The sequence below is a fragment of the Stegostoma tigrinum genome, chromosome 11, assembly GCF_030684315.1.
Source record: "Stegostoma tigrinum isolate sSteTig4 chromosome 11, sSteTig4.hap1, whole genome shotgun sequence".
Classification (NCBI taxonomy): domain Eukaryota; kingdom Metazoa; phylum Chordata; class Chondrichthyes; order Orectolobiformes; family Stegostomatidae; genus Stegostoma; species Stegostoma tigrinum.
The window spans coordinates 63378614-63395377 of NC_081364.1; the positions used below are offsets into that span (position 1 = coordinate 63378614).

Consider the following 16764-nt stretch of genomic DNA (forward strand, 5'->3'; position numbering starts at 1 on the left):
GCATCTGACGGTACTGTGGCAAGTGAAAGTGGAAATTGCCAGGCCACTGGACATAATTTTTAAACTTTGTTTAGACTTTGGGGTGATGCAAGAGGGCTGAAGAATTGCAAATATTTCGCCCATGTTCAAAAAAAGCTGTAAAGGTAAGATTAACAACTGTAGGACAGTTGGTTTAAACAATCCTTTATTCATTCATGGGATCAGGGTGTCACTGGCTGGACAGCATTTATTGCCCATACCTAATTGCCCAGGGGGCAGTTAGGAGTCCACCATATTGCTGTGGATCTGAAATCACATGTAGGTCCGATCAGGAAAGGATGGCAGTTTCCTTCCCTAAAGGATATTAGTGAACCAGATGGGTTTTTCAGACAATTGGCAATGGATTCATGGTCATCATCATAAGATTCTTAATTTCAGATATTTATTGAATTCAAATTTCACCATCTGCCGTGGCGGGATTCAAACCCAGGTCCCCAGAGTGTTACCTGGGGTTCTCTAGATTAACAGTCCAACAATAATACCACGAGGCCATCGCCTCCCTGACAAAATTAATAGTGGGCAAATGTGGATTAACTAAAAAAAAGCCAACAAAAATTTCTTAAGGGAAAATCATAGTTCATTAACTTGCTGAAGTTAAATTAAAGCATTCAAAGGGAATTAGACTATTATATGAAAAAGAAGAATATACACAGTTACAGGAAGAAGGCAGGAAAATGAAATTAAATGAATTGCTTATTTGGAGAGGTTACACAAGCATGATTGGCAAAATGGTCTCTTTCTGTGATATAACAATTCTTTTGATATTGTGATACCCTTTCCTGTAAAGAGAAAGGCTTCTCTGACCTATCTCCCTAAACTGGTCAAATCTGCCAGGATAGGCAAATTGAGTTAAAATCCTCCCGTTAGTAGTTCAGCATATGTCCACCTCACATTCCCCAAGTGTGTCAGTTCACACTGCCAACTCACATGGTCTCACCTTTGGTTCCCAGCATCAGCACAAGCACACTTAATTCCATACAATGTAAACTTTCATCTTCACTGTCCCATCAAAGACTTATACAGTACCAGGTTTAATACTTCACAGATTTAGTGTGCATTCTTTTCCAGCTTCTTTTAATCTGCCAGACTTCAGATAGTGTTTTATATTTCACTGAACATATTTCCATTTCCTAATCCAGCCATCCTGTGGCCTCGAAGCTATTCAGTGCCGAATCAAGGCTGGGTTTGTGTGATATTAATATGCCAACTTGGAACTGAGTTAGATTGCCAAAGACATTTAAGGAGAATGCTCCTGTGTGAAAGTGCATGAAATGCTGAGAGTTCAACACAGTACACAATTCAGTTTCACAGCTCATTCACATGCTTAAAAAACTACTAAAGTTGTCATTGTTATTTGATATGACATGTGGACCTTTATGGTCCAAAGGGAGAAATGAATAATCCTTTGCTCCACTGATTGTTAGTGATTAAATCAATGCTTACCCTTTTCAGCGACAGAGAGATTAGGGTCACTGCATGGTTTGCAAGGTCCAACCACCTGTTGAATCAGGGCCCGCTGGAAACTAGAAGGCTGTAATGAGAATGTAACATGAGCACACGTCAACATATTATAGAGTTTATAACAAGAGACAGAACACTGTGTACCCCGTAGCTGTTTAAGGCATGGAACTTGAAATGTCCAGTCCTCTTCACTTCCATCAGTGAGCTCACTTTTAGCAATTTTACCTAATATTGCTGTCATTAAAACCAGGTTAAACTTCAGCAATACTGTTCCGTATTCTGAGCAGCATTCAGTGCATCTATACAAGAACCATCCCTTAAGGCCGTTGCATATCAACGTACAGCACATGGACCGCAGCAGTTCAAGAAGCAGCTCACCATCACCTTCTCAAGGGCACTTAGGTACAAGCTATAAGTGCTGGCCAGCCAACAATACCCAGGTTTCTTCAGAGACAAAACAAGCCCCAGCACTGTAAGTAATGATTAAGGTTCAGCCAGTTGACCTGGCAGTTGGCAACTGAACAATGAGCCTGCCCTACCAGTACAGTAAGTAATATACTTCCTGATCTTCTGGTATTGGGAATGTTGAACATTAAGCATTCTCAAGGAGCATCCCAATTGTCTTTTGCTAAAGACCAGGCACAAATGATTTTCATGCTATGCGGTCAGGTGACAGTAAATTAATATTAGTGGAAGGTAATGGTGTACTGGTATTTAAACTGTATCAGGACAAGGTTATCTTGACGCATTGTGTGAAGGCTTTATGTTTTATACAGTTTATCATTATTTGGGTGACTTCAGCCTGCATTTAAAAACCCTAAAATTCCTTCACCTTCTGGTCTTCACTCAATCAACACCACATAAGCATCCTTCCCATATCCATGGCTATAATAAAAACAAAGTACTGCAAAGGGTGGCAATCTGAAATAAAACTGGAACACTCAGAAGGTTTAGTAGCATTTGTGAGTTAACATTCAGAAATCAATATGCCTTTATTCCGAACAAGTTACATTGAACTCAAAGCATTAGCTCTTTTATCTCTCTCCACAGAAGCTACCAGGCCTGCTTAGTTTTTCTGGGACTTCCTGTTTTATTCCATATCTATGGCTGTTGTCTGGTCATTCTGGTGGCCTCTCCACTTCTGAGATTTATGTTATCTTTAAGGTCAAATCTCATCACTTCATTAGTCTATCTACCTGTGTTTTCAATATCTCCTGTGACAAGGGGAAATGGTGGTGTCATGATAACATCACTGCACTAGTAATCCAGAACGTGAGGCTAATGTTCTCAGGACAGGGGATCAAATTCCACCATAGTGTGAAATTTGAATTAAAGAAAACTGGAATAAAGAGCTAGCTGATTGGTGACCATATAACCATTGTCGATTAGTCAATCAGATGAATTTTTATGACAATGTCCTTATTTGGTCTGGCCTTCACACAATGCATTGAGATAACCTTGTCCTGATACAGTTTAAATAACGGTACTCCATTATCTTCCACTAATATTAATTTACTGTTTCCTGACCACATAGCATGACCCAAATGATTCCAGACCCACAGTAATGTGGTCGACTCTTAACTGCCCTCTGAGCAATAAATACTGGCTAGTCAGCAATCCCCACATCTATGAACAAATAAAATTTTAAGAAACCTTTGTGCATCAACAAAATTCCCCTCAAAGACTTTCATTAATTCATTAACAATCTCAAAAATTCTTAAGATGTAGGGGCAGAATTAGGCCATTCAGCTTATTGAAGTTTGCTCTGCCATTTGATCATGACTGATATGTCACCATCATTTTCCTGCCTTCCCCCTTCAACCCATTACCAATTAAAAATCTGTATAAATCCTCAAATTTGCTCACTGTCCCAGCATTCACTGAACTTTGGGATAGCGAATTCCATAGATTCACAACACTAGGAGACGTAGTTTCTCCTCAACTCTGTTTAAAACTTGCTATCCCTTATCCTAAGACTATGACTGCCCCACAAGAGGAAGCATCCACTCCATATCTATTTTATTTTTACCTTTTATCATCTTGATTACTTCAGTTTGATCTCCCTCCATTCTTCTAAATTCCAGAGAGTTAGGCCTAAACTGTTCAATTTTTCTTCATATGACAATCCCTGGTATCAATCCAGTGAACCTCCTATGAACTGTCTCCAATGCCAATACATTCTTTCCTCAAATACAGCGACTAAAACTGTGCACAATACTCCAGGTGCAGTTTCACCAATGCCCTGTATAGTTGCAACAATACTTCCTTAGCTTTCTATTCTATTTCTCTAGCTATAAAAGCCAACATTCCATTCACTTCCTTCATTATTGCTGTACCTGCATGCTAGTTTTCTGTGACCCATGAACGAGACCACCTAGATGCCTCTGCACCGGAGCACTCTGAAGTCTCTCCCCATTTAAATAATAGATCACCTTCCCATTTTTCCGACCAAAATGTTTGACCTCTTCTCCACGTTAAACCTCATCCTCCACAGTTTGGTCCACTCTCCTAACCTATCTATATCCATTTGTAAGGTTCTTATTTCCTCATTGCAGTTGACCATCCTGCTTATTTTTGTGTCGTCTGCAAATCTGGCTATAAAATTTTCTATCCCTGTATCTGAGTCCTTAATGTAGATTGTAAATAGCTGGGATCCAAGGACCGAACCCTGTACACCTCACTAGTTAGTTCCTGCCATCCAGAAAAAACCCCATTACTCCCAACTCTCCGTCTTCTTTCCATCCACTAGTCACCTATCCAAGCGAATAAATTATCCCTAATCCCATATGATCCAACCTTGTGATTTAATTTTTTTTGCTGCACCTTATCAAATGCCTACAGGATCCACACTCATTATCCACTTTGCTTGTTAACATTTTGAAGAACTCAGGAAAATTAGTCAAACATGATTTGCCCTACATAAAACCATGCTGACTCTGATGGATAGTGTTTTGACTTTCCAAATATCATGATATTGCTTCCTTGATAATTGATTCTAACACTTTGCCAACAACAAATGGTAATAACTGGTCTGTAATTTCCCACATACTGCCTCTCTCCCTTTTTGAATAAGGGTGTTATATTCGTATTTTCCAATCGGGGAATTTTGGAATATTGTAACCAATGGATCCACTATCTCTGCCACCACATCCTTTAATACCCCAGCATGTAGGCCATTAGGCCTGAGGGACTTGTCTGCCCTCAATCCTAATAGTTTGCTGAGTACCTTTTCCCTATCGATATTGATTATTCTAAGTTCTATCATTTCTATTGCCTAATTTCCAATAGGACTGGTGCTATTGTCCTCGACCGTGAAAACTGAGGCAACATGTTGATTTAGCATCTCTGACATTTCAGTGATCATCACTATTAACGCTCCAGTTTCATCTTCCAAGGGACCAACATTCACCTTAGCGACCCTCTTCCCTTTTGTATACCTATAGAAGATTTTACTATCCTTTTTGATATTTTGTGCTCATTTTCTTTTGTAATTTACCTTAGCTCTTTTAATTAACTTTTTAGTATCCTTTTGTTTATGTTTGTAAGTTTCCCAATCCTTCTGCCTGCCACTGGCCTTTGCAATATGGTGTACCTTAGTTTTTGACTTTATATTGTCCTTGACCTCCTCATTTAGCATAACTCTCTGCCCTTTGGCCCTTAAAATACCTCTTTCACCAGGGCCTGTCAAGTTCCTGTCTCTCCTCTAGTTTTGACTGTCCCATTTTCACTAAATTTTGGCTATTTTGAACTTGTACTGATTCTCCTGCGTGGTCATACCCTTGCATCAATGGTTACAACTACTGAGCTCATTAGATCTAATTTAACCATGAGTGGCATACCTCATTTTCATCATCATCATAGAATCCCCATGGTGCGGAAGCAGGCCATTCAGTCCATCAAGTTCACGTCGACCCTCCAAAGATCATCCCACACAGATCCACCCCATCCTTCTAACCCTGCATTTTCCCATTGGCTAATCCACCTAGCCTGCACATCCCTGGATACTACTGGCAATTGCGAATGGCCAATCCATCTAATCTGCACATCTTTGTAACTAAAAACCTCTATGATACTAGGATAACCATCAAAGGCGAGGACAACCCTTGCCTTCAAACCCACTTCTTTTGCTCAATCGTCCTTCACCTGTAATATGAAGTGAGAAATGTTCATTGATTTCTTTATTTTAGTATTGAGAATTATTACTGCAAGACATTTTCTCCTCTTTGTCTCCCTGATCTTATGCCAGTTTGCTGTCCATTGACTCCTATCAATCAACTTACACCAATCTGCATCATGCTTCCATCTGCAAGACCTATTCCTGTTCTTCCAAGACAGTGTACACACAGAAAATATTTATAGCTTTGTAAGACCAGAGACCAATCATATCCATTTTAAAGATATGACACAACCCCTTTCACTTCTGAAAATCTACACAACCCATCCATGCGTTTTGTCTCATGGTTCCTCAAATTTGTTACAGAGTTCAATACTTTCTGCTCAGATCCCTCTAATCTGAATCCTTTGATTCAGTAATTGTTCTGTATTTTCCCATCTCTTTTCCTCTCCACATTATATAGCCTGGTTTATCACACCGTCTATTCTCTTGATTTTCCTCTACTGATTCTCTCTATGGGTTACCCTCAGATAGCTGCATGGTAAATTATCCCTATCCACACTCCATCGTTGCATCCATAGTTGCTCAGGTATCTATTCTTGATTCTTTTGTAACATCACCTACAAGCACAGGGCTCAGTTTCCATACGAATGCCAATGGGACCTCTCTACCTCCTTTGATTTCACAACCACCAGAGATCTGTCTGGTGCAATGTTTTCACTGAACATTGAGAAGACCATAGCCATAAATTCTAATCTTTTGTCTAGACAATTTTAAAATGTGGCTGCCTTGAACATGGTTTTAGCCAAAACTCCTCACATCTCTTGCAACATTTAGCACCTGTTCCTATGGTTATTTTCATTGTAATGGTCTCTTTTTTGATATGTAAAAGTGAAATTTCTTTTGGAATGAGGTGAAGCCTTACTCTATAATATTAGATAAGACTTCAGCTCTGTTTTCCTATGTTCTGGGCTTTATTAGAACAACTTTATAAATGTCAAGTGACAAAATGACATGTAAGCTCTATCTAGGTTCTATCTGAATCAATTATTGCAATGTCAGATAGCTAGCAACTTTGATGCTTAATTGTTACACATGTCTATGGATTGAATCTTCCAGTAACTCACCGGTCCATTTTCCATCATGGTTGGATACAGGGCACTACTTGGCCTGTCCCTGTGAGGAGGCAGCAACATCATAACCTCCCGTGAATGACGGTATTTATCGGACAATGATGGGGAACCTGAGGATAGGTAGAAAAAAGTGAGGGACTGGTGGAAAAAGACAAGAAAATAGAAGAAGGAAATCGATAAAGAAGACAGAATATTGAAGAATGAATATGGAAACAAAGGAATGAAAAGAAGAGGGAAAAGGAGAGAGAGAGAAAGGGCAAGACAAATAATACAGGGCCGGTAAAAGTGAAGATAACAGAGAAAAAAAGCAAAAGTGCAAAATTGATAGAGAAAGGGAGAGAGGTAGAGCATTAGTGAAAAGAAAGTAGAGAGAAGTAGAAAAGGATAGCATTGAATTAGTTAACAAAAAACTAGAGTCGGGAAAAATAACATGAAAAGATAGCGATAAATAAGAGTGCATTCATTCAGAATCAAAGGACAGATCTGAACATCTCAATTCCATAAAGGTGGCAATGGGAAGTTACATATTAAGTATTAAGGTCACATTTTCCAACATTTAATTTTTAACACCCAAAATGCACTCCCATTGGTAGGATGGTTTAATATTGAACATTAATTAGTCACTTTTTATATTTTTAAAAGTATTCCTGATCTCAGAATAGAATAAAGGATTGGAACTGGAATGAAGCTGGAAAATAGTCCACAGGAAGAGAGGAAAAGAAGTGTCAGCTAATTCAAAATCATTGGTGAACATTAACATTTTACACTAAAACCAATGTGTTAGCATATGGATGGGCAGTTGCAGACACAATCCTTCACCTCAACGTAACCAATGTCTGAAGAGCTCACTCATGTTTCAGCATAACAATAACGTTAATGTTTTCTGAAGAAGGGTCTAGGCCGAAAAGTCAGCCTTCCTGCTTCTCTGATGCTGCTTGGCATGCTATGTTCATCCAGCTCTACACCTTGTTATCTCTAATAATGTTAATACACTGGTCAAAAACAAGACTTCTTCCAATCAGCATCTATTAACCAAAATTACTGATGCCAGCCCACTGCTGGTTCCAAAATATTTCCACATTAATATCTTTGAAATGTAATTCAGAACGGACTTCCATACGTGTTCCATTTAACACACATCTTTCATGGCCTCGAGATCATACTTCATTACAGATGAAAATAATCTTGAAATCGTGGAAAGCCAATTACTTTTTGCTGAGTTTTCTGATCTGGAAATTGAATTATGAAGGAATGACAACTGCCCTCAAATGTCCTCAAAGTTTATGGCAAGCTTCAGGTACTCGGAGTTTTTCATTTAGATGCCCTCCGCACAAGCAGCTTACAGCAGTGGACAGAGATAATCAGGTTAAATATGGGTAGCAATAAAGCATCAAAACTGTTCTGCAGACTACCTGCCAGCAATTTCAAGACATAGGCAGAGTGAAGATTGGGTTTTTCTTTAAACTCAAACTCCTCAACCTTAAATCTCAAGATTGTACCTTAATGTCAATGCATCTTCTTATCTTGGTCTATTCCTTTAATTTCAAAATACAGTATGAAAAACTGACCTCTGTCAAAGGCAATGACCTCATTGTGCATTGTTTTGTAGGTGTTTGAAAGCAGAGCTGATATTTGTGAGAAATGTGCTGCTCAGCCACAAGCTGACTCTGAAAATTAATCCCAAGTAAAAGAGGTTCTTACCTCGAGCACTGGATGGGGCTGAGTTGATCATCTGTGAGGGTGCAGAGTGTGTGGAACTCAGGCTGGAGGTGGATGGACTTGCCTGGCATGACGACAAAACAAAGACATTGGTGATGGAGCTCTGGAAATTGTCATGAATGTCAGATACATCTCTTAAAATCAGAGAATTCATATCAATGGTCGAACACTATCTACCTACAAAATGAAAAATAGCATTAACTTTGCCCAGTCCCTACTTTTGACCCCATCACTCTGAAGATCCTGATCTTTGAGGGGGTACACCTTTTGACACATATGTGTCATTCCTTGTAAATCATCCAAGTAGGTGTGCGTGACCTAAGATGATGAGGGCTGACAGGCTATTCAACCATTGAAATCATCACAATTCCTCATCCAATATTAATATCCATATGCTTCCCAGCAGGTGCCACTGGATGGAGATTAGCATTGTGAATTTTGGTTAAATTTTTCCAGCCCTAACCTAGGAGCACTGAGGTTCACTGCAATGTTCATACTATCTGAGATTAGCTGACTTTACAAAGACTGTAAACAGGCAAGTGAGGGAAAAAGTAATTTTTTTAACTTATCTTTCATCTGTTTATCAAAAACACACCACAGAATAAATTGTGGTAAAGTGTTTTCCTGTAGCTTGTATAACATCATGATGGAAATGATCCATATTTTCCTCTATGTGCTTAAAATAGGCATGTTTGAACCACTTAAAGAATTATCAACACAACAATGAGATTTGTTTTGGTTTATAGATGCAGTGTATTTCCAAGATTGGCAATTTTTACAACAATTGCTAAACAGTGTTTTATTCAAACATATTTGTATTTCACTTTAGTCATGATAGCCTGACTAATAAAGTATTCCTAGCTCCTTTTAAACAGGCATAAAATTTCCACATACTCAGAAGATAACTGCTTTACTGTCAATAATATAACACTTTAACTGTGGGGCCTCTGCAAACAACAGTTTAAGTCACAGTTCCTTTAAATAATATCTTGCTGCAGACTTTATTATTGTGAGCCATGCTGGGATTTGCTCAGTTAATGCTTCTCCTTAGTACTGATCTTGTGGCTATGTTATAGCTCTCATTAAGGCTTAGCTTTGCTGCTGCTCTTGTTGAGGTTTCCTTCATTACTTCTGTCATTTGGATTTTGCTTTTACTGTTGCATTAGGATTTAATTTCTATTATTATCTCTCATTGGAATTTCACTCCTGTTAATGTCTCCATTGAGATTTAAATCCTCATGCTATTTCGATTGTACCAAATGTAGCAGGTACTCAGGAGGAGCTGCTTAATTTCCAGTTCTCACACCTAGATCTATGATTGCGATAACCCTTTACACAGCAGCTCATTGTATAGAGCTGGGTTACCATGGACAGATGTTTCCTAATACAAAAGGAGCACAACCAATCTCACCCACTCTCTTTAGCTTCATTTAAAGATTCACAACCCTGTTAAAGGCTCAGCACTTGCCATGTCCACTCTAAATGCCCAGGGACAGTATATAACAAAGGAAAACAAAAACAGGAACAGCCATACCTGCATGCGGAATGGGTCATCAGGGGTTTCTCCAACAAGACCATCTGTGAGGATGACAAGGTTTCCAACCTCGCTGGATGTCTGTGAGGATAGTGAAGATGAAGAATGTCTACTGGAGCCAAGCAAGTTCAATGGGCTGAGGAAATGAATAAGATAGAATAATTTTTATATTCAGCTAGTCCAGTCTCAACATTCACAATGTGAGTGCCCCTCATCCTAAGCAAGAATCTCATACCTGATCTAACCACAGACCTAACATGGATACTATCCTATCATTTTAATCTTTTCAAAGAAATCTCTATATATCCTACATGACACTCAAAAGGGTATCAACCTGGCAATACTGGTCATTATCATGCCTCTGGTGTGTTCAAGAACGGTATAGGTGCAATGAGGAAGTATTCCATTGTTGGAGATGTTGTTTACATATTCTGTTCGGCATTCTTCTGAAACCCGACCCTTCCATATTATTATTTGCATAAACCAGGTTTTACATTCACCACACTACAGCCACTGCTCCTCAAAGTCATTCATAAATTAGGTGCTTTGACTATTTAAGGCTTTACAAAAATTATGTGTATACTAAAAATCTGAAATTAAAAACAAAATTCTGTAAACATGCAGGTGTGTAATAACATCTCTGAACAGGTTGATGAGAAAATAAAGTGTTCTACAGTGGCCTAAGCATAAATCAAAACAATTTTGAATATCAGCCCGTTTGTAGCAATTCTTTGTTCAAAAAGTATGAGAAACCAATGACACAGATTAGAAACATCCAGGGATCCAATGCAACAATATCGTGTTCAATATCGCATCAATTATACAATTTAGGTCATCAGCTGAGCTCATCAGAACAGCAAACCTGGCTCTGTCTCACTTACCTGTGTCTATGCACAAGCTTTATAGCCTCCGGACTCATGGGATTATGACTGGACATGAGACTGCCACGTGGAGTGCTGGAACCAGAGCAAGCAGGGCTGATCTTGTCCATTCCAGGAAGATCCTATATAAAATGATAGAATCTTCAGTGAGCTCTAAATTTCTGTGTTACTGGTATCATAAAGTTCCTGTTACTGAAATGTATTCATATAAGTGAGTGATATTAGACTGTAAGTCAAAGGACCAGAAGGAAACCATTCAGTGGGTCTAATGGAGATTGCATAGATAGTAAGGATGCAGGCCATAGACAGATTGAAAACAGAGAATTTTAAAATCCAGGTTTGCTAATTGAGAAGCTAATATAGTAGTCTGATGAGTCAATGGAACTGGTAAGAGGAAAAGGCAACAGAGGTTTTGATAATTTTAACCACATGCAGGGTAGAACATGGGATGCTGGCCAGGTATGCATGGGAATAGAAGGACAGTGCAAAAAAGACTTGCATTTATGTAGTGGTTTCCCAACCATTGTATGTCTCAAACTATCTTACATACAATGAAGTACTTTTGGAGTGTTGTCACTATTGTGACGCAGAAAACACTGACATTTCATGTCTTTATCACTGCTAATGTTGATCTCTGTATCTCTCAGTACCTTCTCTGCAGCTGTTACACTGTTCTGCACTGTTTTGCTACTTGAAGCATTTTGTATGTTACGATCTGCCTGTAGAGCATGCAAAACAACACTGTTCACTGTATCTAGGTTCGCGTGACAACAATAAATCAGATCAGATCAAATCAATAAGAATGAGGGTTCAGTAACAGATAAGTTGAAGCATGGCAGAATTGTGTGAAAATACAGAGGCAGAAACAGATGGTCTTAGTAATGGCATAGGGATACAGTCGGTATTTTACCTTACTGTTGAATCTGAAAGCAAGAATGCAAAATGTCTGGTTCAGCTTCAGACAGTTGTCAGGGAAAGGACTGGGATTTCAAATGGACTCTCCTGACTAAAGTTCTTTCTATATTACACTGATCTGTGCATGTCTTTCAAAATGTAACAGAAGCTAAAATTAATTCTGTAGACTTTACCAGCCAGCAATGAATGAACAATAATGGAATGCTAAAACTTTTTATGCTTCCTATTTGGTGCTGTGAACAACTTTATTAACCCCATTGTAGGTCTGGTTGAGAATGACACAGACTAGGGCATAAATCCAGGCACAGGCTAGGGAATAAACCTGGGCACTTCCTGGACTCAGTAAGACACTAGAGCTTTCAGTGAAACTTAAAGACCCCCCACACACTGCAGTAATCCATAAACATGAGGGTGATGATAGAAAATCATCTCCATGAGGTACTGACACAAGAGCATCACAGTTCACTTGTTTTTCCAGACTGCCACAAATGAATACAATTATCTGTATGAACCATAAACATAATGGAAATAATCTGTCACCTTTAGTTATACCTGAAAATCATTCATTAAGTAAACTGCACACAAATAATTGTCATTGAAACACCCCTTTGCTGAGTCTGTATGGTTCTCTTATTAGTAGGAATACTTTCAGACTTCTAAAGCCATACTTTTGATTAGCCAGGATTTGTAAACTGTTTATGATGTAGTACAGTCTTTTTAAAATACAATGCATTAATTTGGGATGATATATTAACTGCTAGTTTCAGTTGAATTTCTTTCGTGCAGCATTTTTTACCAATGATCACCCATCAATGATCACTGTGTGCGGCACAGTAGCTCAGTGATTAGCACTGCTGCCTCATAGCACCAGTAACCTTGGTTTGCTCCCACATTTGGGCAACTGTATGTGTGGAGTTTGCATGTTATCCCCATGTATGTGTGGGTTTCATTCAGGTGGTCTGGCATTCTCCCATGGTCCAAAGATGTGCAAAAATGGGTGGCTTGGCCATGCTAAATTGTCCATTGTGTCCAGGGAATGTGTAGGTTAACTGGATTAGCCATGGCATATGCAGAGCATAGGGATAGGGTAGGGAAGTGGGTCTGGGTGGGATACTCTTCAGAGGGTCAGTGTACACTCATTGGGCCAAATGGCCTGCTTCCACACTGTAGGGATTCTAAGTTCTTGTGCTATCACTGGATGACCTTGCTTAGATAACCAAAGAATTGCTAGTGGTTTTGTGGATCCAAGTCCAAAGCACATTCCTATTGAGATTACCCCCTAATAGGTGCAAAGAGTCACTGAAGCTAACCTTGATGTGAATATTAATAAATCTGCAGGAGCTCAGAGCAATATGTGTTCACCTTTGAAATCAGGATTCTGGTCTAGCCCAGACCAAAGAGATTGAAGTCTCTTTTCCAAGGTAATTGTGAGGGCCCACATGAAATCAGCTTGTGTAGGTATAGATCCAAAGAACAAAAACATTTGGCACCAAATGTGGAAAGCTACTCAGAAAATCACAGTGTGTTTAGTAAAGAAAATGGAAGTTAGGGATAAGCTATTTGGTTCAGATAGAGTCTCTAAAGATTAATTCATATGATGTGTGGGTCACCAGCAAAAATGAGCACATTTGAGTGCTCATTCTGTGTTTCCCTTTGAGATGGTGGTAGTGGCAGTGGGTCCCATTATTGGACACTTGCTGTAGTGAATCTGTTCGTTATGTACTCATGTTGAGGGTTCCAAGACACTGACTCAGTGATAACAAAGGAATGAGATTATGTATGAAGATCAGGATGGTATGTGATGATTAATGTTTCCATGAATCCTGCTGCCCTGTCCTTTGAGGTCTTGAGAGTTTACGGGTTTGGGAGGTGCTGTTGCCTTGGTGGCGTATCTATTATGCGTCCTGTAGATGTTACACCTTGCATGAGAAGAAACTTTACCATTCATCTAACTATGCTGCACACCACAAGGGAATTGCAGCACTGTGGTAACATTACTGGACTAACATTCTGAAAACAGGATTAATATCTTGAAGACATAAGTTGAAATCCTACCACAGTAGCTTCAACTTAATAAATCTGGGAATAAAAAAATATGATATTCAGTCATTTAGATCATGGAACAATCAAATCTCTGTCTTTAAAAAAACTGGTGGATTATTGCTCACTGGGAAGGAAATCTGTTACCCTTACCCAGGCTGGTCCGCATACGACTCCAGACCCAGTTGACTCTCAGTTCCCTCTGAAATGACTGTTCAGTTGTACCAAGTTGTGACAGAGAGGTCAAATAAGAATAAAACAGGACTGGCATCAATCTAAGCACCAGTAGTGGCAAAGCTACATGCATTGTAATCCTCAGTAATATCTATTTCCAAAATTGGAAGAGTGGTACCTTAAGTCAAAGGATCCAGATTTCTCCATAACTATCTCAGGTACGTTTTGTCACATGAGACCACTAGATGCAATAGCAGTGTGGCATAAGGTCTGACGAGAGCAGCACTAGGGGTCTTCACCTTTGACCTTGTGGCATTAGATCAAACATGGGCAAAGAAACCTTCTGTTGATTACCATCTTTCTGTCAGCTATCGGGTTTGTACTCCTGCATGTTGAGCATCCCTAGGGAAAGGCACTCAGGGCACAGGATGCATTCTGGGTGGTGTATTTCAAAGTCCATCACTCAGAATGGCTCAGTAGCACTATTACTCCATTACTGACTGAACTGCCTGTATCCTGAAAGACAAATTTACCAGTCTGAGCTTGGAGTAGTTGGTGAGAGAATCACAGGAGGGTAGACTCACTTTATCTGTCACCAATATATCTGTCACAGAATCATCAGTCCATATGTGTTTTGGGAAGATTGACTGTCACAGTTCTACCTTCACACTGAAGATATTCTCCATTATGTTGTGTGGTACAACTACATGCAAAATGGGATGGATACGGATTTAGAAGCTCAAAACTGGTCATCCATGAGGCGCTTTTGTGCTCCTGAGATGCTGCTTGGCCTGCTGTGTTCATTCAGCTACACACTTTATTATCCACAAGGCACTGTCAGCCATCAGCAGAGGCAGAATTATATTCAATCACAATTTGTAATCTCATTGTCTGGCCTATCCTGCAACGTTACCATCAGGTCAAAGGACCAACTTTGGTTCAATGATGAGTGCAGGACGGCATGTAAGCAGCAGCATCAGATGTACCAAAAAATGAAGCGTCAATCTGGTGAAGCTACAGCGCAGGAGTACTTGTGTGCCAAGCAGTGGAGGCAGCATGCAAAACAAAGCTAAGCAATCCCACAACCAACCGATCAGATTTGAGCTCTACAGTCCTACCATATCAAGACATGAAAGTTGGTGAACAGTTAAACAGCTGATTGGAGTTGGGGGCACACACATATTCTAGCAGATCAAGACAGAAGTCAAAGCCGAAGCAGTCACATCTAGTTTCAGCCAGGAATGCTGAGAAGATGATACATCTTGGTCTCCTCTTGAGGTGCCAGCACCATAAATGTCAGTCTTCAGTCAATTTAATTCACTTTAGATGGTATCAAGAAATGGTTGAGTGGACTAGATATAACAAATAAGTTGTGGATCTCATAACAGTCTGGTAAGGTCCTGAAGACTCAAACGCCAGAACAAGCCATGCCCCTAGCCACGCTGATACTTGACAATTTGGAAAACTGACCAGGTATAGTGTAACCACAAGAAGGAGGACAAATCCAATCCAGGCAATTACAATCTCACAATCTATTCTCAATCATTAGCAAAGCCATTGGTACTTAAGCAGCACTTATTCAGCAATGATCTACTGACTGTCACTCAGTTTGGCAACCTTAGTCTGAACATTGTCGAAACTGCTGACATGTAAAGGTTAGGTGGCATCAAGGCAGCATTTGACCAAGGCTTCAAGGATCCTGTTGCAAAATTGCTGTTAATGGGAACCATGGAAAATGTTCTGTTAGTTTTAGCACAAAGGAAGACGGTTCTTCTTGATGGAAGTTGACCATCCAAGCCCCAGGCTATAACTACAGAAGTTCCTCAGGGCAGTTTTCGTGGCCTAACCATTTTGGGCTGCTTCATCAATGACAGAACTTCAATCATACAATTAGAAATGGGAATGCAGTATCATTAGCAGTTTTTCAGATACTGATGCAGTTGATTCCACGTGCAGCAAGACCTCGACGACATTCAAGCCTGGGCTGAGAAATTCTAGGAACATGTGTACTATCCAAGACAATTACCTTTTCTAACAAAGAAGAATCCAATCACTTTACCCCTTGACATTTTAGGAAGTTAGGAGTGAGTTACACTATACAGCATTTCCAAAGGCATTACCACATTGTATCAAGCTATTATCATCATTTGGTTACCATTGACCAAAACTTGAAATGCAGCAGCTATATAAATAGGGTGGTTATAAGAACAGGTCAATGGGGCAGGACTACTGTATTGAGTAATTCACTCCTAACTTCCTAAAACCCAAAGCATGAATCAGGAATGTAATGAAATGCCCTTCACCTGCCTGGGCGAACACAGGACTAACAACACTCTAGAAGCTCAAAATTATCAGCTGTGCACTTGAGTGGCAGCCCAACTTACACCTTTAACATTCATTCCCTCCATCATTGTTGCAGAGTAGCAGCAGTGTGTACCATCTACTAATTACATTGCAGCAGGTGCATGGAAATGCCAACATAATGCCTTGGTTCAAGAAGGCTGTTCACTAATACCTTCACGATGGGCAGTAGTGAACAACCTTCATGATTAAATAGCAAACAAACTTCATAAATATAAATTTACTGTGTGTGTAAAGACATGTACAAACCATTGAATCTGTGGGCTGTTACTCACATGGCAAAGGCTGGACCTCATCATCTGGAACTGATCTATTAGTTTCTTGTGCAGAGGTCGCATTTCAGGGTGCACTAATTTCTCATGGATTGCCAAACCCACTCCAAGTATGTGAACC

General features: G+C 39.7%; 1 protein-coding gene across 6 annotated transcripts in view; it reads right to left on the minus strand.

The window, feature by feature from the left end:
• dock3 (dedicator of cytokinesis 3) overlaps nt 1-16764 on the minus strand; it is a 1242443-nt gene that overhangs the window by 23888 nt on the left and 1201791 nt on the right. For all 6 annotated transcript variants that reach the window (XM_059649508.1, XM_059649506.1, XM_059649505.1 and 3 more), the window contains 6 exons: nt 16647-16763; nt 10882-11003; nt 10001-10136; nt 8449-8530; nt 6742-6857; nt 1483-1570 (listed from right to left, as the gene is read on the minus strand). In XM_059649508.1, coding sequence (XP_059505491.1) covers nt 1483-1570; nt 6742-6857; nt 8449-8530; nt 10001-10136; nt 10882-11003; nt 16647-16763 — 661 coding nt within the window. The remainder of the gene's footprint in view (nt 1-1482; nt 1571-6741; nt 6858-8448; nt 8531-10000; nt 10137-10881; nt 11004-16646; nt 16764) is intronic.